We start from the raw sequence: 23,716 nt of genomic DNA, 5'->3' as shown, positions 1-23,716 counted from the left end.
AGGAGGGCCCCGGTCGGCTGGAGGAGCAGCTCCAGCAGGGGGCAGCAGAGGGCTGGGAGTGCTCCAGCCTCTAGCTGACTCCAGGGCCAGGGGTTGGGGGCATTGAGAAACCAGGGACCGGGTGAGATGGGGGTGGGCTGCGGTGGCCAGGTGCTGCAGCCTTGGCCTTGTGAGCAGTCCAGCGTTCGGACACTGGCATTCAGGCCCTCAGAGGCCGGGGACTGCGCCACCAAAACACCCACAGCAGTGGTTTCTGGTGCCAGAGACCACCAGTCTTCAACAGGGACTGATCTGCGGCAGGGGTGGGCCGAGGGGGTTGGTGGTGCAGCCAATGCAGGACCCTCGCCTTGTCCCTGCCCCCACCCCGCTGGGGCTGCCCAGGGGAAGGCCTTTCTCTCTGTGACCATGGTGGGGGCAGCTGCTGTTTAACAAGCCTTGGTGGCTCATTTGAAAGTAACTTCAAGTTAGCTAGACAGGACGTGCTCTGATAAACTGCCAGAGAAAGACAAGACAAGTGTGAGGTCGATCGATCGGCTGACTATATTGACAAGATACTGATTGGTTACATGTTGAAGAAAACATACAATACAAAATACAGAAAAAGTTGGTTCCATCCCCTCCCACTCCCCCCTTACCCACCCACCCCCAAATACTCGTCATCGTGATTTGGTCGGAACCGGGCTCAGGGCCAGAGGTCAGGGTGGCCGAGGGTGGAGGGGTCATGGGCAGTGGGCTCGTGGCTGTCGCGGTAATGCTGTGGTGATGCTGCGGCTTCTCTCCCAGCGGGGCCTCAGGGGCAGGGAGGGGCTGCAGCCCGATGACAGCGCTGAGGGAGGAGCTGCCTCTCCCTCCCCTCGCCCCAAGGCCTGCCCCACCGCCCCCAGCTGAGCTGGCTCCACACGCGGGAAGGGCGCAGGGGCTCCTGCTGAGTCTGCTACTGGGCAGGAGGGAAAGGCAGGGGACCTGCTGCGACCCCCTTGGCCCCTCGGCTGAGGCTGGGGTCCAGGAGCACGTGGCCACTCCCAGCAGAGGGCAGTGGGAGTCCAGCAGAGAGGGGAGGAAATGGGAAGAGCAGATCATATATATTAAAAAAGTGACTGAAGACTTAAAATTGAATTAGTATTTGTACAGAAAGGTGCAGGTGGAATAACTCACTCCGGCCTATGATCAAAGTTATATGGAGAAATCATGGCGGACCCTTCCCCCTGCCCCCCAGCGGTGGCCCGAGGCGTTAAGTGCGATTGGTTAGAGTGGATTCCAGTCGGGTCATCCAGGCGGAGGAGGCGGGGACAGTGGGCGGGCAAGGGGGGCTCAGTTGCTGCAGCACTGGCTCCGGCTGGCTGGGTTGTTCTCCTGGAGGTCCACACCCCGGTTCCGGCCTGGAGCACCAGCCGCACTCTGGGGCTCATTCTTGGGAAGCTTCTTAGCTGTTTGAGAAAGAAGAGGGAAACACCTGGTGGGGGTACCCCAACCCCTGCTCCCAACCCCCTGTGGCCAGATCCAGCCTGTACCACCCATCGACAGAGACAGACTGAGGGCTTCAACGTGTGAGGTGCACTCTGGTGTTCCAGGAAACTGAGGTAAAATAGTTTGTCCAGGGATGAGGGTGTGGACTGCTGTTGGTTCAGTCACCACTTGGGAGGCCTGCATCCCACACGGGAGTGCCTGGGTTCAAGTCCCAGCGCCACTGGCGATTTCAGCTTCTCGATGGATCAAGTACTTGGGCCCCTGCCACCCATGCAGGAGACATGGATGAAGCTCCTGGCTTTGGCCCAGCCCAGCCCTGGCTGCTGTGGGCTTTTGAGGAGGAAGCCAGAAGATGGGAGATTTCTTTCAAATAAATACAATAAAATAAAATAAATAACTTGTCCAAGACCTCAGAAAAATAATATGTGGGAGAGTCAGGAGTGGAACCCAGGCAGGATGGCCCCAGGCCAAATGAGCTAAAAAAAATCCTAAGGCTTAAGAAACTTGTGGGACAAATTCTCCACATATGAGAGCCACAATGAAGAAGAAAACGACTTCATCAAATGTTACAAATGGTGCGGGACGCCCAGCTGTGTGCTCTTGGTGGGGGAGGGGGAGGTGCCACTCACCTATCGCCATGAAAATTTCATTCACGTTCATGGCAGTCTTTGCTGATGTCTCCATGAACAGCAAACTGTTGTCATCTGCATAGGCTTGTGCTTCCTGATTCAGACGAAGGAGAGAAAGAGGGAGGGAGGGAAATGTTGGCAGCTGGCAAGGGCTGGAGCTCAGGATAAAAATCTCTGGGGGCTGGCACTGGGGTGTAGTGGGTTAAGATGCTGCCCACAGTGCCGGCATCCCATATGGGTGCCAGTTTGAGTCCTGGCTGCTCCACTTCCAATCCAGCTCCCTGCTAATGTGCCTGGGAAAGCAGCAGACGATGGTCTGGCTTTGGTGTGGCCCAGCCCTGGCCGTCACAGCCACTTGGGAGTGAACCAGCAGATGGAACATCTCTTGACTGCTTTCTCTCTCTCTCTTTGCCTCTGATTCTCCTTCTCTGTAGCTCTTTTTTTTTTTTTAAATGAGAAATCTGCTATATATACTTTTTCATTTTCCATAACTTTTTTCCCAGTATCTGTTATTATTTCAATTAATTTATTTTTTAAGGAATACAAATTTCATATGTACAACTTTAGGAATATAGTTATTCTTCCCAGCATACCTGCCCTCCTGCTATATTTTTATCGTTGTTTCTCTATATATGTATTTAGATGCTTTTTTTTAAAAGATTTTATTTATTATTTGAGAGGTATATTAGAGAGAGAGAGAGAAAAAGAGACTGAGAGATCTTCCATCCGCTGGTTCACTCCCCAGCTGGCCACAACGGCTGGAGCTCTAACGATCTGAAGCCAGGAGCCAGGAGCTTCTTCTGGGTCTCCCACGTGGGTGCAGGGGCCCAAATACTCAGGTCATCTTCTACGGCTTTCCCAGGCCATAGCAGAGAGCTGGATAGGAAGAGGAGCAGCCGGGACTAGAACCAGGGCCCTTATGGGATGCCGGCACTGCAGGCAGAGGCTTAGTCCACTAAGCCACAGTGCTGGCCCCTGTAGCTCTTTCAAGTAAATAAATAAATCTTTAGAGGCCGGTGCTGTGGCGTAGTGGGTAAAGCTGCCATCTGAAGTGCTGGCATCTCACGCGGGCACCAATTCAAGTCCCGGCTGCTCCACTTCTGATCCAGCTCTCTGCTGTGGCCTGGGAAAGCAGAGGAAGATGACCCAAGTGCTTGGCCCTGCACCCACGTGGGAAGAAACTCCTGGCTCCTGGCTTCAGCCTGGCTGTGGTGGCCATTTCAGGAGTGAACCAACGAATGGAAGACCGCTCTGCCTCGGCCTCTCCTCTGTAACTCTTTCAGACAAACAAACAAACAAATTTTAAAAAAAAGGGAAGGTCACTCTAAATAAGTAATTTAAAAAACTGCATCTGATGAACCTCCTTGCACTGTTTAAATTTTACTGTGTGTGTGTTCATATGAAAATGTATTCCTGCGGTAGTGTCTCAGCGCGATAGGTTAAGCCGCCACTTGGCTGTTTCAAGTCCCGGCCCTCCGATCCCCACCGGCTCCCTGCTAACGCGCCTGGGAGGCAGCAGAGGACAGCCCTAGTAGATGGGCCCCTGCACCCACGTGGGAGGCCTGGATGGAGGGCCAGACTCCTGGCTTTGGCCTTGCCCGGCCCCGGCTGTTACAGGCATTTGGGAAGTGAGCCAGTTAATGGAATATCACTCATTCTCACTCTGTCACCCTGGCCTTTCAAACAAACAAACCTTTAAAAAAAAAAACCCTATTCTCTTTTTTAAAAGAAGCACTTTTTGGAAATGTTTAATTTAAAAATCAGTTTATGAGACAAAATAGACAGACACTTCACCTACCGGTGCTCTCTCTCACACAAATACATACAGAAATGCCGAAAATCACGAACAGGACAGCAGGGCACGGGGCGCTCCTTAGGCCCACGCCAAGGGAGGGAAGCTCCCTGCTGCCCCCCCGTGGCCTCCCACAGCCCGAGCAGCTGGGCCCCCCGACCTGGAACTCCACGGCTCTCTTGCTGGCCAGGTCCGCCTTGTTGCCGGCGAGCGCGATGACGATATTGGGGCTGGCCTGCCTCTGCAACTCCTTCACCCAGTTCTTGGCCCGTGCGAATGTGTCCTGAGGAGGCAGAGGCACAGGCGAGTCGGGCCAGCCCACGGATTTAAGATGTGGCTACGTAAAAACCGCGTGGTGAGATGGCCCCAGACGCCAGGGGAGATCTGCCCACACCCCCTTCAGGTCAAGACGCCCGAAATCGGGGCTTTTCCAACCCAATTTCCGGGGCTTTGAGAAGATGAAGGGCAAGGGGGAAGGGGGACTATTTACTGTGTTGGTGATGTCATAGACCACGATGGCAGCCTGGGCCCCCCGGTAATACATGGGAGCGAGGCTGTGGTACCGCTCCTGTCCCGCTGTGTCCCAAATCTCAAACTTCACCGTTGTGTCGTCCAAGCAGACTGTCTGTGTGAGGAAGGCCGCTGTGGAGAGAAGGGCGTGTCACAGGCAGGGAGGCGCTGCCAGCTACCCTGCGCTGCCACTGCTGCTTCCAGGCTCTGCCACTCAGAAGCCTGGCTTGGGGAAGGGCACGAGAAAGCCCCGCCCCAGCAGGCCCTGGGCAGCCTGGAGGTGGGGGCTTGTATGGCTATGCAGAGAGCGGCTGGCCTTTGCCCTCGGGGCAGGGAGGCCCACATTCCTCCCAAGTGGTGTCCAGGCACCCTTTCAGCTCTCAATCCCAGCCCCCTGCTAATGTCCACGCGGGCAGGCAGGAAGTGATGGCTCAAGTAGCTGGCTCCCTGTCTCCACGGGGGAGTTTTCAGCTCCTGGCTTCAGCAGGGTCCAGTCCATTCAGGGAATAAATCAGCAAGTAGGAGGTCTCTGTATCTTTCAAACAAACCAAAAAGTTCATGGAAAAATGGAATCAAGGGGCCGGCATTATGACGTAGCAGGTTAAGCTGCCATCTGCAGGGTCTGCATCCCTTATGGGCACCAGTTCGAGTCCCAGCTGTTCTACTTCCAATCCAGCTTCCTGCTAATGCGCTTGGGAAAGCAGTGGAGGTTGGCCCAAGTGCTTGGACCTCTGCACCCATGTGGGAGACCTGGAAGAAGTTCCTGGCTCCTGGCTTTGGCCTGGCCCAGCCCTGATCATTGCAGTGATTTGGGGAGTGAACCAACGGATGGAAAGTATCTCTCTCTCTATATATAACTCTTTCAAAAATAAATACATTTTTAAAAAAGATTTATTTAATTATTTGAGAGGTAGAGTTACAGACAGAGAGAGGGAAGAGACAGAGAGAGGTCTTCCATCCACTGGTTCATTCCCTAGATGGCTGCTGGGGCGATCTGAAGCCAGGAGCCAAAGGATTCTTCTGGGTCTCCCACGTGGGTGCAGGGGTCCAAGCACTTGGGCCATCTTCCACTGCTTTCCCAGGCCATAGCAGAGAGCTGGATCAGAAGACCAACTGGGACTTGTATCGGCACCCATGGGATGCTGGTGCCACAGGCAGAGACTTAGCCTATTATGCCACAGCACTGGCCCAAACCTTTTTTTTTTCTTTTTTAATTTATATATTTATTTGAGAGGCAGAGTTACAGATAGAGAGGGGGAGAGACAGAGAGAGAGGCCTTCCGTCCACTGGTTCACTCCTCAAATGGCAGCAATGGCTGGAGCTAAGCCAATCTGAAGCCAGGAGCCAGGAGCTTCTTCTGGGTCTCCCACATGGGTACAGGGGTCCAAGCACTTGGGCCATCCTCCACTGCTTTCCCAGGCCATCAGTAGAGAGCTGGATTGGAGAGGAGCAGCCGGAACTCAAACCAGCACCCATATGGGATGCTGGCACCATAGATGGAGGCTTAAACTACTGCACCACAGTGTCTGTCCCAATAAATAAAAATAATAAAAAAATAAAAATAATAAAAAAAATTAAAAGTGTGAGTTTATTTTGGTCCAAAAAATATTGAAACTTATGCATGTTTTTTTCATAATTTTCATTTTCTACCTATTATGAAAAGAAATTTTGCACAAAATAAACTCACATTTGATTCCATTAGCCATGAACTCTTGGAAGCACTGTGTATGTCTGTGGGCGGCTGCTGCACACTCTTCACGGACCCACACGAGCAAGCACAGGCGAAGGGAAATGCGCTTGGGCCGTCTGGGGGCCGCAGCAGCGCCCTCCCCTCCCGCTCACGAGGACGGTCCAGCGGAGACCTGCTCCGGCCCCGGGGCGGCACTGCCCTTTCGGTTTCCTGAGGACACTCATGTGCTCAGCTGGGCCGCTGCAGAGGGACACGCTGTCCTGTGTCCACGCTGGCTTCCCCAGAGCCCCTGCCTGCCCCAGGCCTCGCAGCCACCCCACCAGCTCCCAAACCCATTCCTCTATGGCCACCCATAGCTTGACTTTCACGGGGCCTGCAGGGCAGGGTGTAGACGCTTCATGGCAAGCGTCGCAGGGCTGGAGAAGGCGCTCTGCTCTCCTGGTCTGCCTCCCCTGCCTCGCGCGGCCTGGGCGCCGCTTCACTTCCCCTCTGAGCGCCTGCCCCAGTGCTGAGGAGGCAGCGGGAAGACTGCTGACACCGTCCATTTCGCTCCCAGCTGCCTGGAAGGCTCCCCCAATGGTCAAGAAGGGATGACTCAACGCCAGCGCCGGCCCGGGCCTTGCAAGCTTGGTACTGGCCACCAAGGAAGGCGCTGACTGAGACCCTTACTCACATCCTAAATGCTGACCAGGAGGGATCAAAAGCAGACTGAGTTCCAGAAAGGGCGAGAGCATCAGACACAGGAGCCCACAGCGCAGCTGTGACTCACCACGCCGGTGCCCGGCCAGGCACAGCAAATGCCTGCGACAGAAAGAAGTCCCAGGGGTCCAGAGCCGGCCTCCCCCTGGGGCGGGGCCGCCGCCGCGCCACGCAGACAGCATGGGCAGAAGCAGGCCAGGAAGCAGTCTGACTCCCAGCAGTGCTCGTGGAGGATGCCGGCGCCGCGCTGCCCCCTGGGCAGGAGCCTGCACGCTCCTCGCTCCTCGAGGCCAGGGCGTTCTTTCAGCCGCGCTGAGGTCACCCAGACTCCTGGTGCCCACTCACCTCCAATTGTGCTCTCCTGGTACTCGTGAAACTGCCCCTTGACAAAGCGGAGGACAAGGCTGGACTTGCCCACCGCAGACTCCCCCAGCAGGACCAGCTTGAACTGACAGATCTTGTTCCCGGCGGCCGGTCCATTGGGTCGCGCTGCGCCTCCCCGACCCGCCATGGCCTGTCTCGTGTGCTGGGACCAGTGAGTGCAGGCTGGAGGCCAGAGCTATGCAAAGAGGCACTTGTGGGGAGGGGGCCTCCGGCTGCAAGGGAGAAAGGGAAGACATTGGGTCAGTCCAGAGGCCCATACGGGGAGCCCCGCTGAAGCCCCAGGTCTCTCCCTTCGCCCTCCCTGCTGGCCTGCTCGCTGCCTTCCCGCCCTGCGCCCCAGAAGTCAGAAGAACCCTCACTGGGCTGGACTCCACATCTGCTTGCTCCACAGCCACAGAGGAGTAAGGAGCAAAGCGCTCTCCCACCTTTAGGTCCCTGGCTTCCCCATCTCAAATAGCATGAATTCACCTACAATAAACACACAGATACGGATGGGAGGTGCGCCAGCTGGCTGGACTACATCAACAGGCTCTTTGGGCTACCAAAAAAAAAAAAAAAAAAAAGCCCAGGAAGATACCAGGATTTAGGTCACCAAACAATGAACTTGTAGGCTGGAGGCTAGGACAAGCCTGCCCCGGTGCAGAGAGAGGGGGCGTGAGGAAGACGAGGGTACAGGGAGTCCCGTTAGAGAGTTCCTCGGATAAGGTGCTCGGCCAGCTTTGCTGGCTCTCAAAACCACAGCCTGCACTTATGTTGAATAAAAGTCCTATGAGAGATGGTGTGGAAAAACAAAACCACAGCCTGGCCTGTGCCAGCTATTCTTAGAGTGGCCATGTCTCGTCCTGCCACCCTCCGCAGGGCGGCTCCACCATCTTCACGTGAGATGGGGCTGTGTGCACCGGAATCAAATCACTCTCTCATCCTAAGCCTTTTTCTCATGGTGACAGGCCAGAGTCTCACACGCATTAAAAAACAAAGCACACACACACACAAGCACATATCAAAGCCAGCGCTCTGCTAGCGGCTGGAACAGCTGCCAACTTTCCCTTTCAAACAGAGACCTCAGTTCCAGTCTCTTCTGGCAGAGGAAGGGGGTGACACAGAGAGAGAATCGGGGGAGGGGAGGGGCAAGCATTTAACCCACTGGTTAAGACAGGCGCTAGGATGCCCGCACGTCCCACGTCCGAGGGCCTGGGTTCAATCCTCAGCCCCAGTTCCTGAACCTGAGTCCCGCTAACACGGACCCTGGGAAGCATCGGTGATGGCACAAGATGTCGGGCTCCCGCCTGCTCCCCTGTGGGAGAAGGGAGCTGAGTTCCTGGATCCCAGCTTCCGCCCCCTGGTCACTACAGGCATTTGGGGAGTTAACCAGTGGGTGAGAACTCTTTTTGTCACTCTCTCTGCCTCTCAAATAAATCAAAAAGAGTTTAGGTACAAGAGAAAATTAATATGGAGAAAAACAGTTTTAAAAAAAGAAAAGAATTACTGGGAGGTGGGGAAAGACGGAGACAAACCCAGCCCTGGAGACCCGGACCCCAACCCTGAGCTGACGGCTCGGTCACTGTCTGAGGGAGGCCCCACCGTTATGTCTACTTTGGAAGTGGAAAAGGCACAAAGGCAGAAGCCTATAGCAGATTTACAGCAGAAGGTCTCCGAGCAGGTAGAGAAGGCTTTACCAAGAAGGACGCATCAGGCAGGCATCAGGTCCCGCACAGCGCGGGCGGCGTCTGCACTAGTTTTTATTCAACTGCCCTCTGCCCGAGTTGCCCTGTCTAGGAGGTGTCCGGCCCTGAGCACAGGAGCTCGCTCCCTCCTGGACACTGGACGGGCTGTGCAGGAGCAGAGGATGTCTGGGGGAAGTGGCGGCCTCTGCACATGCACGAAGCTGCCAGCAAAGGACTTGCTTTGTTCAACCTCAAATCGTTTTCCATATCCAAGTTCTCCTAGCAACTTGTTTAAAAGTGAGCTCCAGGAAGAATGATTCACTAACCAGGAACAGCGGTTTCCTTTCCGGATAGCAGCAAAGGAAAGGGGGTTTGCAGTGAGTGCCCCCTCTTCCCCAAAAGTACAAGGAAGGAAGCACGGGAGGGCAGGCTCTCAGTCAGTGACGAGAATCGCCTTCCCAGGCCCCCGCCCAGGGGGACACAAGGTGCTGCTGGACGCCTTCCTCACACTGGAACTCCAGTTAACATTTACTGAGCAGCTGCACAGCCATTATCTCTTTTAAGCTTTAAAACAGCCTCCTATTTTGCAAGTAAATAACATGGCACTCAGGGATTAAATTCCCTGGTCCAGGCCACCCAGCATTTGGTGACAGAGTCTGGGTGCAAACCTGGGCTGCCCACCTGTTCAGGCTCACTGGTGACTGTGCCACTCTCCCTGCTGCGGAAGAACAGTGCCAGCCGAGCCCACCCTCTGCTTGGTCTGGCCCGCTGGGTGAATGGGAGTCTTTGTGGCAGCGGCTCTGCTAGCCCGCCAAGGTCTGGCTCTGGCAGCAGCCCCAGGGATGCTGCTGTCTGGAGTACTCCCAGCAGCAGGAGAAGCTGCCTGGCCAGGCAGGGCGACAGCGACAGCGGGAAAACCACAGCTTGGTCATTACCCTGAGTCCTTGAGACACAGACCTCGGGTGGGGCACTCGGGGAGGAGTTACAGCCGAGAGGGGAGAGGCAAACAAAAAAACCAAGTCCCTGATTCCAGAAAACCAGAGCAGCTATGGAGCAACCAGCATCTGTTAAGTCGAGAAACACAGAGAGCAAGTCTAAGTCTCGCCCCTCCCCAGCCACTGCGTTTCCAAACCCACAGGGGAGACGACCAACGGCAGCTGCTCTCAAGCTTGTCTGCACATCAGAGGCACCCATGCAGCCAGCCCCCGAGGTCCATGCTGGTCTGGAGCAGGTATCTGCAGGTGCCACTGAAGCACAGCCAGGGCTACAGTGGCTGCTGCACAGGCCACGAGCTTCGGGCATCAGGGACTGTCTCCCACCACTTGTGGGAAACTGCACAGAAGAACCTCAGTGTCCTCATCACTCACTCACGCACAGCACGGCAGGGTCAGACAGTGTCTGCCAAGTGTCTCGCGCATGTAAACAGCAAGTAATGCTACTGATGTGATCAATATCAACACCTTCCTGAAGACTACCGGTGAACAGACTTGGCCTCCCCAACGAACCGACGCAGGCCCTACCTGGCCTCAACTGGCTGGTCGTGTGTTCTGCCTCGTCACCAGGCCAGGCCTCCAGACACCTGGGCAGGCACACACAGCACTTTTTATGGCTGGTTGCCTCATGGTTCTCCTGGCCTCACTTAACGGTCACGAGGTCACTAAAGCCCGGAGGAAGCCAGTGTTGCATTAAGGGTACACGGAGACACGGAGATGTCTAGGGCAGGTGAGACCAGACTCGGGACCCCAGGAAGCTGATGCCGTCTCCTCCTGAGACTGGAAGATACACCTCTGCCAGGCGCTACAGGTGAATTCACACTGAGCTATCCAAGCTCCTGGGGATACAAATCTCTCCTCCGAACCAGTCACAAAAATAACCTGCTGCGTAGTCAAGTGATGGGGATTATACCAAGAATGGCGTGGTAAAAGTCTTTTTTGAGTCAAAAATCGAATTCTGCTTGAGAGCTGACGTTATAAAGTGGCCTGAGATACAGAACAGGCCAAAGCTTTTTTTTTTTTTAAGAGAATAATGGCAGCAGTGGAGTTTCAGAGCCACGCAAGAGACTCACCTTGTCCTGACCCACTTCCCCACCCCCACCCCCCAACCAGGACCCTGGTTTGCCAGAGGCCACTGAGGGAGGCACCAGCACCCACCTCGTGCCTCCCACGGGGTATGGGAGGGGACACAGGCCCTCGGGGTACCATATTCGGTGCCCATGCAAGTGCAGAGGCATCTAGGCTTCTCAACACCCTGGCCTAGTGCACGGGCAGCTCCGGAGCTCTTGGGGGTGCGGGGGAAAGAGAAAGGAAAAGTGGCGCACGGCTCCTCCTTGCTCTGGGCTTCCTGTGCTCTGGGCGCGGCAGCTCAGTGGGGCGCTAACTCTTTTTCATCAGGGTATTTAGAAAATAACTCTGAGCGGCTGCGTTAGACTCTCCAGAGGTGGAGCCCAAACTAGGCAGTTTTAAAACAAGTTCCCCAAGTGACAACAAGCAGCCAACCTAAGTACGAGAGCGACAGTTGGTACAGGAAGGAGGGAGGAAGGCGAGAGAGAAAGGCAGGGATGGCGCAGGGGACGGGGCAGGTGGACGGGAGGGAGGAAGGCGAGCCTGGCATCAGCTCACTCCACAACTGAAGACTTCCAGACACCAGGTGCTGCCCAGCGCTGCTCCTCCCCCAGCCCCCACGAGCCACGTTCACCTCTCTCCTCTAACCCATGAAGTCACCCACTTCATACTTTTTGTCCTTCCTGGTAAAGGGTGAGCAATTCCAGCTGATGGGTGTCTCTTGTGCTTCCTGTTTGCTTTAGAGACTTCCTCTAGCTAAGAGTCCTGGCACAGCCTGGATAGTGAGCTGATTAGGGAAACCAGACTGTGGACTGCAGGGTGGGTGGGGACTCCCTCACTCAAGGTTAGCCAAATGACCCCGCCCCGGCTCCCTGGAGTGGTTCTGGCCAGTGACTCTTCAGCTACACTCTGATCTGGAAAAAAAGCATTCCTACTGTTTAACACAGAGGGGGCTAGAGAAGGCAACAGCAGAAGTGACTTAAAGACAAGCAGGGACTCAGGAGGAGAGGTAATTAGGTTCAAAGGCCAAAGGGGAAGACAGTAAAAGAAAGCCACATGGAGCCAAGGTTCTGCAAACCTCGGATTAGCTGGGAAGATGATTGACCCACGGCTCAAGAACACAGCTCTGCCTCGAAGGGGAAACCCAGCGGCACCTGCACACAGGAACAGAGGAGGTGCTCAGAGCAGGACTGCCCAGGCCTCGAGCTGGCTGCAGACCGCAAGAAGAAGAACGTGGGGCAAAAGAGCCCTGAGCCACACAAGGTACCTGCACTTTCCCCAACATGTCTAGTACACAGGGGCCTGGGAGGCCGCGCCTGGCTCTGCTACTTACCAGCCATGTGACCTTGGCCAAGTCACACAGGTGATCATTATCAGCTTCAGTTCCTTATCTATACATGGTATTATCTAATACTAATTGCACAGGGCTGCTGGGAAGGTTAAATGGAACAAAGCAGAGTGGGTAGCCCAGCGTTAAGCTGAAGGTGAAGGTCCAAAAAGTAGGATGTTTGGTTTACTCAGGCTGGTTAACCAGCTTTGACTGGTTGGGTCTTCAGACAAAAATCCTGCTCTCATCGATCACAGAGAAGACAATGAAGCTGAGGTGAGGAGACCTGCACAGGGTCCCACAGCTAGTGGGTGACCAGAACCCAAGTCCAGGACCCCTAACTCAAGCGAGGCTTCCTACCAGAGACTGAAAGGAAACCTGAGAACATTAACAGTGTCGTTGCAGTCGGTGCGTAATGAGGACTGCAACCTTCCATGTAAGTTCTCATAAAATATGGCTGTTGGCTAGGGGTGAACCAGTCACGACCAACTGAAAGACATTGCTGGATGGATTCTGCATCTTGATTTGGGCAGTAGATACATGGATTATACTAAAGTAAAACTCCATCAGGCTGTACACTTGTGATCTGTAAACTCTGTACAAAGTATGTGTCAATAAGAAGGTAAAAAATGCTGTAGGCTAGAATTTTGCATATAATAATGAGAAATTAAAGCCAAAAAATGCTATGAAGCCAATTCAGCTCCCCAGTATATATTTCCTGCCTCATTAGCATGAAAACTTCATTCAGAATAATAATTCAGAATATTCAGAATAATAATATTAAAGACAATCATAATCATGATGGCTGAATTGGAAGACCAAAAGAGAACAGAGAGACTCAAATGTTAAACACAAACACAGAGCAAGACAGTGGGGTCCCCATAAAAGCTGTGACTGCTGCGTATTCAAGATGTGTTTACTTTCTGGACTTTGCTGATGTCACTTAGAGCCTCATGATACTAAACAGAGAAGTCTTTTCAGTGGGGAGAAAGAGGTGACAGTGCTGTGATGCCCTGTCCACAGAACACCTGCAGAGGGTGGGGGGAAGCAAAGAGCCGGGCATCCTCCCACGTGACCAGGTCCACGGGACTGCTGTACACAGGGCCTGCGTCTCACTGGAGAGCCGGAGAGGAAGCTGGGCCCAGGAAGCCAGAGGCTAACAGCCCAGATGAGATGTGTTGGGCTCTTTGCCCCACCAGGAGACAGGTGGCTTAGGGAGGTGGCAGCAGGAGAGCAAAGGGAAGGAAGTCATGCCAGAGGGGCGCTCAGGGTGAGCTGGGTCCCCTACCCCTAGGACAGGGCCTTGAATCTGTCCCAGTTCAACCAGCTTCCTTAAGGAAGGTTAGTTCCAGCACATTTCCCTTTGAATGATACAGCTTGTGGGCTGAGCTGAGCGCCTAGACTTCCACCCCACACAGAGGCCCCAGTGGAGTCCATAAGAGCCTCTGCGAGCCCCCAACCCCTCCAACGCCTGCAGAAGAGGCCAGCGTGCAGAAGCCCCTGACTTAAACCGTGGACACACCTTACCAGGTTGTCCTGCTCCACACACTGCCTAGGCTGAACCTGAAGCCTTGTCAGGAGCCAGCCAGGCCAGAGCTCAGCAGGCTCCCACAGTGGCCTTTTTCTTTGCATGGAAGGCATGGGTCACTTTAGACAGCCCCCAGCTTCCCAGGCACTGCCCCAGCAAGAACACCCAGAAACTTCTCCCTGTTCTCCATCTCAGCTTCTGCCGAGAGATGGGTTCCCTGGAGAGGCCCAGGGAGCAGCAGAGTCAGCACTAACTTTCAGGTGAGGATGGAAACCTCCAAGCTCGGCTCAACCTCTTCCTGCACCCAAAGGGAGCAAGGCTCCACAGATCTGCTGGCACAGCGGGCCAGTGTGGTCCACCTGCACCGTCCACAAAAGGGTCCCATGATCCATGGGCAGCTCCAGGATTTGCAGTCACCAGCCCTGCATGCCCACAGAGCAGCCTGGAGTTTGCGCAGTGGGGAGGCGACATAGGCCCACACGCAGGGGACTGGCTGCAGCTCTCTTAGGCAAGGTGTGTCCTGCCTACTGATTCTGACGGGCAGCCGGGAACCAGGCCCTTCCACTGACAGCCCTGAGACAGTCTGGTGTGCAGCTCAGCACACCTCAGGAGGGAGGCTGCGGCGGATTCTCTGCCCCAAGTGCAAGCTCACCTGAAATCTGGCGCTTTTCATGGCCCAAATCTACATACATGTCCAGGCACAGGGCACGGGGGGATGCGCTGGACGGCAGCTGTGTGGTGACTCACCCCCACCCTGGCCCCGCCCACCACCTGCTGCTGTCCTGGGATGGTGCAGATGTCACACCGGCGCCAGTCGGGACGGATTGGGATCTGGCCCACAGTGCTCCCAGCTGCCCTGCATTTGTTTTGCTCGTGCAGGTACTATTTGCTCAGGAAGTTACTGACGGGAACCTTATCAACGCACAGCTCGTCTCGTCTTCCCCTCAGTCTTGGGCAGGGCTCTGCGGGGGCCAGGACAGCTGCCGCTTGTGCTCCTGCCCCAGGCACAGGACTCCATGAGCCTCTGCTGGGAGTCAGGGCCACCAGCAGCACCTGTTCACCCAGCTTCTCACTCCAGCAACTGACACTGCTCGCAGACTCTTCCCGTCTTGACAAAAAGCAAATAACAAAAGAAATCACTTTTAGGGGCTGGCGCTGTGGTGTAGTGGGTAGAGCTGCCTGCAAAGCTGGCATCCCATATGGGTGCTGGTTCAAGTCCTGGTTGCTCCACTTCTTATTCAGTTCTCTGCTGTGGCCTGGGAAAGCAGTGGAAGATGGCCCAAGTCCTTGGGCCTCTGCACCCACGCAGGAGAGCCAGAAGAAGCTCCTGGCTCCTGGCTCTGGATTGGTGCAGCTCCGGCCATTGCAGCCAGTTGGGGAGTGAACCAGTGGATGGAAGACCTCTCTCTCTCTCTCTCTCTGTGTAACTCTGACTTTCAAATAAATAAATAAATCTTTAATTAAAAAAAATAAATAATTTTTAAATGATTTTGGTTTTAAATCACTGCCCTCTCTGCTTTGTCCTTAGCTCCTGCACAGAGCAGAGGGCGCATTAGAGGAGAGCAGGGTTTAAAAAGAGAATCAGGTATCAGACACCAGCAAACCAAATTCCTCTTGTTCAGACACCACACACACACTGTGGTCAGAGCCTGCCCAACCAACAAGAACAAGGTCAAAGTTCTCACTGTGAGATGCACGGGATGATGGCTTGGACACGAGCACACTTTCGACAGATTTTGTCCTTCTTAATTGTTGCTCGACAAAAGGCAGAACAGTGCCAGGTGAAGACATCGAGCAATGAGCGGGTCTAAACGCGTTCAGTGAACGAACACGCTGCTACTTCCATGGCCCCACGTTCTCCTCAGACTCTTGTAGGTGGCAAAGGTTGACTCCTGGGGGCTTAAGGGTTGAGCATGAGAAAGCAAGAGGAACTAAGAGTACTGGGGCAGATGAAAAGGATCACATGACAAAGTTCCCGAAGGCTAGACTGTCAGCCTCCTCTGTTTGAACAGCACAGAAGATCAAGCCGGCACCCAGCAGGTGCACATAAATATGGTGGGCTGAGCGGGTGATACGGGGACAGCCTAGGTAGGCCTGGCAAGAGAATGGGGGCAGCTGAGGGCTAAAATACACATCCACCAGCCAGCCAGACTGGATCCCCACCAGAGCCACACCCAGCTTCTCAGGAGCACAGCGCTCCAGACAGACTTCAGATCAAATCTTGGAGCCACCACTTACCAGGGTTGTGTGTCACTGAACCCATGGAAAGTAGGTTTCCTTACATGGAAAATAAGTACTACTACTACCCATCTCCCAGGGCTGCTGGGAAGACATGGTACGCAAGAATCTTAGCAACAGGCACACCCGGCAATGTTCAGGGGCCCCTGGAATTCTCTGTGAAGACGGCAGACCCCTCAATGCACATGTGCAGACACTACTCACACATCCCTGATCCCTCCTCCCTGCTGGACTTCCGAAGCCCCTCACAGGACCTCTCTGGCCATTTTCACAGGAGGGCTGGTGTCTCAAGGTCCTGTCAATGCCCCTATCCTGAAGCCCTAAGAACAGAGGTGGGGTCACCACTGTCCAAGAGGGCAGCATCAAGTGGAAGCTCCCCTCTAGACAAACTGCAGCTCCTTAAAGAAAGTAAGTTCCACAACACAGAGCATCTTAAAGGCCAAAAGTCCTTCCTTGCATCTCAAAGCCTCTTTCAGGAAAGAGAAGTAGTTCAGTTGCAGACAGGGGGAGGGAACAGCAATCGGACAGCTGACAAAGAAACCAGCGTTCCTTTTAAAAACGAGGCTTAGGGCCGGCGCCGCGGCTCACTAGGCTAATCCTCCGCCTAGCGACACCGGCACACCGGGTTCTAGTCCCGGTTAGGGCGCCGGATTCTGTCCCGGTTGCCCCTCTTCCAGGCCAGCTCTCTGCTGTGGCCAGGGAGTGCAGTGGAGAATGGCCCAGGTGCTTGGGCCCTGCACCCCATGGGAGACCAGGAAAAGCACCTGGCTCCTGGCTCCTGCCATTGGATCAGCGCGGCGCGGCGGCCATTGGAGGGTGAACCAACGGCAAAGGAAGACCTTTCTCTCTGTCTCTCTCTCTCACTGTCCACTCTGCCTGTCAAAAAAAAAAAAAAAAAAAAAAACAAAAAAAAAAAACAAACAAACAAACAAAAAAAACGAGGCTTAAAGAAGATGCCAAGACCTTGGACCCCTGCACCCACGTGGGAGACCTAGAAGAAGCTCCTGGCTCCGGATTGGTGCAGCTCTGGCCATTGTGGCCATCTGGGGAGTGAACCAGCAGATGGAAGACCTCTCTCTCTCTCTCTCTCTGCCTCTCTGTAACTCTTTCGCATAAATAAACAAAACTGCACGGGGGTGACAGTACCACAGGAGGATTTCAGCTGGTCAACGCTTCAGGATCGGAGCCCAGCTGACAGCCTCCCAGGGCCTGCCCACATCCTCCTACACAGAAGGGCCTTTTCTGAATGGCACCAAAGGATGCTGGCTTGACCCCGTGAGGTTTCACATGGCACCTCAGACTCAGAACGCAGGAAGGTGTGCCTGCAGAACTCAGCCCCTGCATACCACACCTCCCCAGCTGGTTAGCAGACACCCTAGAAAGCACCAGAGCTGACCACTTCTTGGGTCACTTGCAGTTTTAGGCAGGGGGAAGAAGTACGAGGAACAGGAGAGCACCAGTCTGCTGTGGGGGTCGGCTCCTGGACCAGAGCCCACCCCCACAGGGCGGGTCTCCGCTGCTTCTCTGCCGCTTCTCCGCCTTAGCCCGCTCCGGAGACCCCGGTGACCGCACCAGTCACAAGAGGCAACTGGAACCCTCCACACACCCCCGCAGAAACACACTTGAGAGAAAATGCTGCTAGAAAGGCGGGAGCCTTGCAGAGACAGCTGATTCTAGGATGGAGGAAGAAAGATACAAGGTGGGTCTGCCGCAGCTCGTAGCATCAGCCAGTAAGGAAGCACGCAAAAAAAAAAAAAAAAAAAAAAATATATATATATATATATCATCAGAAAAGCCTTCAATGAGAGGCTCAATGGGAGCGGGAAGAGCAGCCGACTGAAGCGGGGACAGTGTGAGCAATAGTCACGCAGCCTTAACTACACGTCCGTGCGTCCACATGGGCAGAAATAATGGAAAAAATAAAAACACGGGGGAGAAGGGACAAATCCCTTGTATAGAAGACCTGAACAGTTCACGTGGAAACTCGGCCCTCTGGAGGGGCACGTAACTCCCCACTCCTTATGCGTGGGCTGCACGCACGACTTCCTTCCAAAGACAGTAAAAAGGGGGTAGGTAGAGAATAAGTTCACTGCAAAGCAGGCTGACGCCCATCACTTCAGCCCCAAGATCGGCACTGACACTGACCGCGTTAACTCACGTTGACTGCAGGTACCCTGGAGACAACGTGACGGCCAGGGCACATCCCCCTGCAGGCTTCCCCAACCCTCGCCAAACAGATGAACCCTAGCTGCTGGACTTCTACCTGTACCATGTCAAACTGCCAAGGTCACAGATTCTGAAGCCAGTGAGACAAACTGTCAGCCGAGAGGGAGCCTAAGGACAGGTGACAACTAAATTCAACATGGCTCCTGGGTGGGCTCCTGGGACTGAAGTCACTGGGTAAAATCCAGGCAAATCTGGACAAAGCCCAGGGCTTACTGTACAACACTGCCGAGATGTCAGTGACCGGGAGACGAGGGTGGGGCTTCAGCAAACTCTGAACTACCTTCAGTGTGCTTCTAACTCCTGAGACAGGAAATATGCTTTCAAAATAAATAAATACAGGTAGCCATTGTAGGGCTGCTGCTTGGGATGCTCGCGTTCCATACTGGAATTCCTTTTTTTTTTTTTTTTTTTTAAGGCTATGCGTCTTAAAAAAAAAAAAAGGTGGGGGTGGGGGACAGGCAGAACTGTGGTGTAGTGGGTATAGCTGCCGCCTGCAGTGCAAGGATCCCATGTGGGAGCCAGTTCGAGTCCTGGCTGTTCCATTTCCAATCCAGCTCCTTCCTAACATGCCTGGGAAAGCAGTAGAGAACAGCCCTAGTCCTTGGGCCCCTGCACCCACATGGGAGACCTGGATGATGCTCCAGGCTCCTGCCCATTGGGAGAGAGAGGAAGACCTCTCTCTCTAATTCTTTCAAATAAATAAATATTTTTTAAAATGAAGATATAATTATTTATTTGAAAGAGTTATAGAGAGAAAAGGAGAGATAAGAGATAGAGAGAGATCTTTCATCTGCTGTTTCACTCCCCAAACACCCACAACAGCCAGGGCTGCACCAGGAGCTTCTTCCAGATCTCTCATGTGGGTGACAGGGTCCCAACCACTTGGGCCATCTTTCACTCCCAGGCCATTAGCAGGGAGCTGGATCAGAGGTGGAGCAGCTGAGACACAAACTGGTGCCCATACGGGATGCTGGCATTGCAGATGGCAGCTTACCTTGCTCCGCCACAACACTGGCTCCCATAATGAAATTTTTACTCCAGTCCCAACTACTCCACGCTTCTGATTCAGCTTCCTGCTAACGCACTTGGTGAGAAGGCAGCAGAGGACGGCTCAAGTACTTGGGTTCCTGCCACCCACATGGGAGACCTGGATAGAATTCTTGGTTCTTGGGTTTGAACTGGCCTAGCCCTGGCTGTGTGGGTATTTGGGGAGTAAACCAGAGGATGGAAAATCTCTGTCTCTCTGCTTTCAAATAAATAAATAAATCTTTTAAAAAATGTAACTAAATAGGCCGGTGCCACGGCTCACTAGGCTAATCCTCCGCCTTGCGGGGCCGGCACACCGGGTTCTAGTCCCGGTTGGGGCGCCGGATTCTGTCCTGGTTGCCCCTCTTCCAGGCCAGCTCTCTGCTGTGGCCCGGGAGTGCAGTGGAGGATGGCCCAAGTACTTGGGCCCTGCACCCCATGGGAGACCAGGATAAGTACCTGGCTCCTGCCATCGGATCAGTGCGGTGTGCCGGCCGCAGCGCGCTGGCCACGGCGGCCATTGGAGGGTGAACCAACGGCAAAAAGGAAGACCTTTCTCTCTGTCTCTCTCTCTCTCACTGTCCACTCTGCCTGTCAAAAAAAAAAAAAAAAAAAAGTAACTAAATAAAAAGCAGCAGCCCATCTCATGACTCGCTACCATAAGCCCGTGTTCTTGAAGATGAGTTTACGGGACCTGGACCGGGCTGAAGGGTGTGTGGGAGAGGGGTTGGCAGCAGCCAGACCAGCAATCTCAAGGTGAACACAGGACAGTACCAAATTCTGCAAGCACAGAGGTTAAGCCACATCTGTGCTCTACACAGGAAGGGCTGCTCTCACTCGTCACTGGTCTAAACAGCAGCTACCGCCCCTTTCTTGAGACCAGCCTCACCCTCCAGAACGAGCCCCACGCAGGCACGTACCTGCACCAGTTACATTCACCTCAACTGATTTCCCAGGAACTGGCCGGGGGTCGGCAGTGCCTTACACATACAACTGCAGAGGCACAGTATACTGTCTGGAGACCAGAGACCCACCCTGCAGAAGGGGGTCACAGGGCCCTGGGCAGCCAAGGCCATGCCCGCCTCTTCCTGGGAAACTTCACTGGGAGTGGAAGCCTGGAGAGCCTTCCCTTTGGAAAGGTGGCTTGTGACCTGGAGCCCACTTAGCTACACTGTAGCCATCTCTCCACTGACCGTGTTCTCCCCCTCTCTGTGAGCAACCTCAGACACAGCTCAAGCTTGGGGATCCCAGCTTGCCACGTCCAAGCCACCTGCGCTTAGGAAGCGTGTGTTAAAGGAAGTGGGCAGGCATTTGCTTCAAGGGTGGGTCTGAATGGCTGCTCCTTCCATTAACCACCTCAGTGGGGGCCTACGACGCTGAGTACCAGGCGTAGGTACCGGACACAGGACACACAAAGAGAAGAGAGGACACGATGGGCCCCTAAAGGCTCATGCAGCAGAGAAGGCAGACAAGGAACAATGCAGCAGCACTGAGAAGGCTCACCGAGAGAGGCCCTCTGCCTTCTTGGGGCAGGGGAAAGCATGGCACAGGACGTGACGTTCAAGCTGAGCTTTGGGAGGACAGTAGGGAGACATGGTGTCCAGGAAGACGAGGTGGATGAAGGCAAAGGCAACACTTACGTTCAGCCCTGAGATGAGGCAAGGGTAGGCAGTACTGCACAATGATACAAGCCCAGACTTTCTTTTTACAAAAAAGAAAGAAAGAAAAAATAGATTTACCTACTTATTTGAAAGGCAGAGCTAGGTGGGGGGGGGGGGAGATTGATTGATTGATTGATTTCCCTCCACTGGTTCACTCCCCAAATGGCCGCAATGGCCAGGATGGGCCAGGTCAAAGCCCAGGAGCCAGCTTCATCAGGGTTTCCCATGCGGTGCAGGGGCCCCAGAATTTGAGCTATCTTCCACTGTTTTCCCAGGCATATCAGCATGTAGCTGGATGGGAAGTGGAGCAGCCGGGACACAAACTCGCGCCCATATGGGATGCCGGTATCGCAGGCAGCAGCTTAACTCACTATGCCACAAGACTTTCAACTCTAAGCCCTGCTCTGCTGCTTAGCCCACGGTTTCCCACTATAACATGGGGATGAGACACAGGACCGATCTCCTGGAGTTGTATGATTGAATGAAAGTGCAAAGGGTTCAGAAGAGGACTAGGCACACGATGAGCAATGCTCAAAAGTTCAGCTTGGGGCAGGTTTGGCCTAGCGGTTAAGACACCGGTTAGGATGCCTGCATCTCACACTGGAGCACCTGGGTTTGACTCTCAGATCCAGATCCCAATTCCAGCTTCCTGCTGATGCAGACCCTGGGAGAAAGCAGTAATGGCTCAGTTGCATTCCCACCACCCAAGTAGAAGACCCAAATCGAGTTCCTGGCTCCCAGCTTCAGCCTGGTTCAACCCAGGCCATTACAAGCATTTTGGGGAGTGAGCCAGATCAGTGCTCACTCGTACTCTCTCTCTCTGCCTCTCAAATAGTCAAAAAATAAAGAAAGGGGCTGGTATGGTGCAGAAGTTTAAGGCACTACTTGTGATGCCTACATCCATGATAGGGTACGTCTGTGTCCCGGCTACTCACTTCAAATCCACCGTCTGCTGATGTACCTGGGGAGGCACCACAGGCTTGGGCCCCTGCCACCCATGTGGGAAACCCAGATGAAGTCCCTGGTTCCTGGTCTTGGCCTGGCCCAGACCTGGCTGTTGTAGTCATTTGGGAACTGAACCAAAGATGGAAGATCTTTCTCTCTCTCTTTCTCTCTGTCATTCTGTCTTTTGAATAAATAAATAAATCTTAAAATAAATGAAGTGGCCTGGTGTTGTGTGAGAGTAGGTTAACTGCCACTTGTGATGCCAGCATCCTGGCTGTTCCACTTCCTGGCCAGCTCCCTGCTAACGTACCTGGGAAAGCAGTGGAGGATGGCCCAAGTGTTTGGGCCCCTACCACCCATGTAGGAGACCCTGAGGGAGGTCCTGGCCCCGAGCTTTGGCATGGCCCAGCCCCAGGTGTTGTGGCATCTGGAAAGTTAACCAGTGAATGGAAAGTCTGTCTCTAGCTCTTCCTCTCTCTAGCTCTGCCTTTCATCTAAAATAAACAAATCTTTAATAATAACAAAACTAACTAAATAAAGTTTTGCTGGTATTTGTATTACTGTTCCTATATACAGGAGATGGGCCTATTTACTTTGAAAATTAACCTTATTTTACCAGACTATTAATGAAGAGGACTCCTTAAAAAATATTCCAATTTGGTGCCAGTGCTGTGGTGCAGCTGATTAAGCCACTGTCTGTAGAGCCAGCATTCTTTATGGATGCCGGTTCAAGTCCTGGCTGCTCTACTTCCTGTCCAGCTCCCTGCTAACGCTCATGGGAAAGCAATGGAAGATGGCCCAAGTGCTTGGGCCCCTGTATCCATGTGGGAGACCCAGAAGAAGCTCCTGGCTCCTGGCTTCGGCCTGGCCCAGCCCTGGCAGTTGCAGCCATTTGGGAAGTGAACCACTGGATGGAAGATTCTCACTCTCTGTCTCTCCCTCTCTCTGTAACTCTGATTTTCAAATAAATCAATCCTTAAAGAAAAATAATTCCAACTCTTCTCCGCCAAGGTTATCAAAAACACTGTTACCCAGATGTTACCTGGATGTGGGATGTCGCAGTCTATGAAAACCCTACCTGAAGCAGTGCTTCTCAAACAGCCACCCACACGTACCCCTGGCTCAAGGCAGGACAGAGGATATGGAAAGCCCTGCACATCTGGGACTCCAACCCAAAGCAGCCTGCTACAACCAAAATACTGTCTGCAAGTTTCCCGTTTTAGCTTAAATTCACGCAAACTGTGTGTTCCAATCCACACTAGAGTCAGGACTGTTTCAATCTGGAAATGCTGATGACTGAGTAAGACAGAAGTGCCTAGAAGACGCAAAGACTCCTTTATCCTGTAGCCCGGGAGTCCTGGGAGTGGTTTCAGTCTTAGCATTCTCTTCTGTAAAATGGGACTTCCACACCAATTTGGTCCAATTATCTACGAAGCGAGACAGCAGGTGAAGCACCCAGCAAAGTAGCAGACACCACGGCAGATACCTGGGACGAAGTCAACTCCTAGGGACGAATGACGAGGCTCCTTGAAAACACTGACACCCACCTGAGGCAACCGCTGCTTGCTGAGAGCCTACTCTGAGCTTGACCTTGTTTCCAATTGTGCTAGATATGTAGTGTCCCCAATGTACTGGACGCAGAGGCTCGGCGAGGTCAGGCAACTGGCCCAAGGTCGCACCACTGGTAGTGGGGGAGCCCAGATGTCCAGATAACGGAGAACCTGCTGACTCCAAAGCCCTAGTGCCCCCCATCCCACCACACCGCCTCTGTGTGTGCTGGGCAGGGGTTACAGGAAGAAGCCTCTTCTAAGAAGCACTTGCTTGGTAGGGCTGAACTTGAACTCCTGACCTCCTTGTTTCCAGTAAATTC

General features: G+C 53.8%; 1 protein-coding gene across 1 annotated transcript in view; it reads right to left on the bottom strand.

Annotated features, from left to right (window-relative positions):
- Positions 1 to 517: 517 nt before the first annotated feature.
- RAB5C (RAB5C, member RAS oncogene family) overlaps positions 518 to 23,716 on the bottom strand; it is a 25,852-nt gene continuing 2,653 nt past the window's right edge. The window contains exons 2-6 of the mRNA XM_002719392.5: positions 7,133 to 7,383; positions 4,379 to 4,530; positions 4,049 to 4,171; positions 2,097 to 2,190; positions 518 to 1,427 (exon numbers count right to left, since the gene is read on the bottom strand). Of these exons, the coding sequence (XP_002719438.1) occupies positions 1,312 to 1,427; positions 2,097 to 2,190; positions 4,049 to 4,171; positions 4,379 to 4,530; positions 7,133 to 7,298 (651 nt within the window). The 5' untranslated portion in view covers positions 7,299 to 7,383 and the 3' untranslated portion in view covers positions 518 to 1,311. The remainder of the gene's footprint in view (positions 1,428 to 2,096; positions 2,191 to 4,048; positions 4,172 to 4,378; positions 4,531 to 7,132; positions 7,384 to 23,716) is intronic.

This window comes from Oryctolagus cuniculus, chromosome 17 (assembly GCF_964237555.1).
Source record: "Oryctolagus cuniculus chromosome 17, mOryCun1.1, whole genome shotgun sequence".
Lineage (NCBI taxonomy): Eukaryota > Metazoa > Chordata > Mammalia > Lagomorpha > Leporidae > Oryctolagus > Oryctolagus cuniculus.
This window is presented reverse-complemented; position numbering and strand designations above follow the sequence as displayed.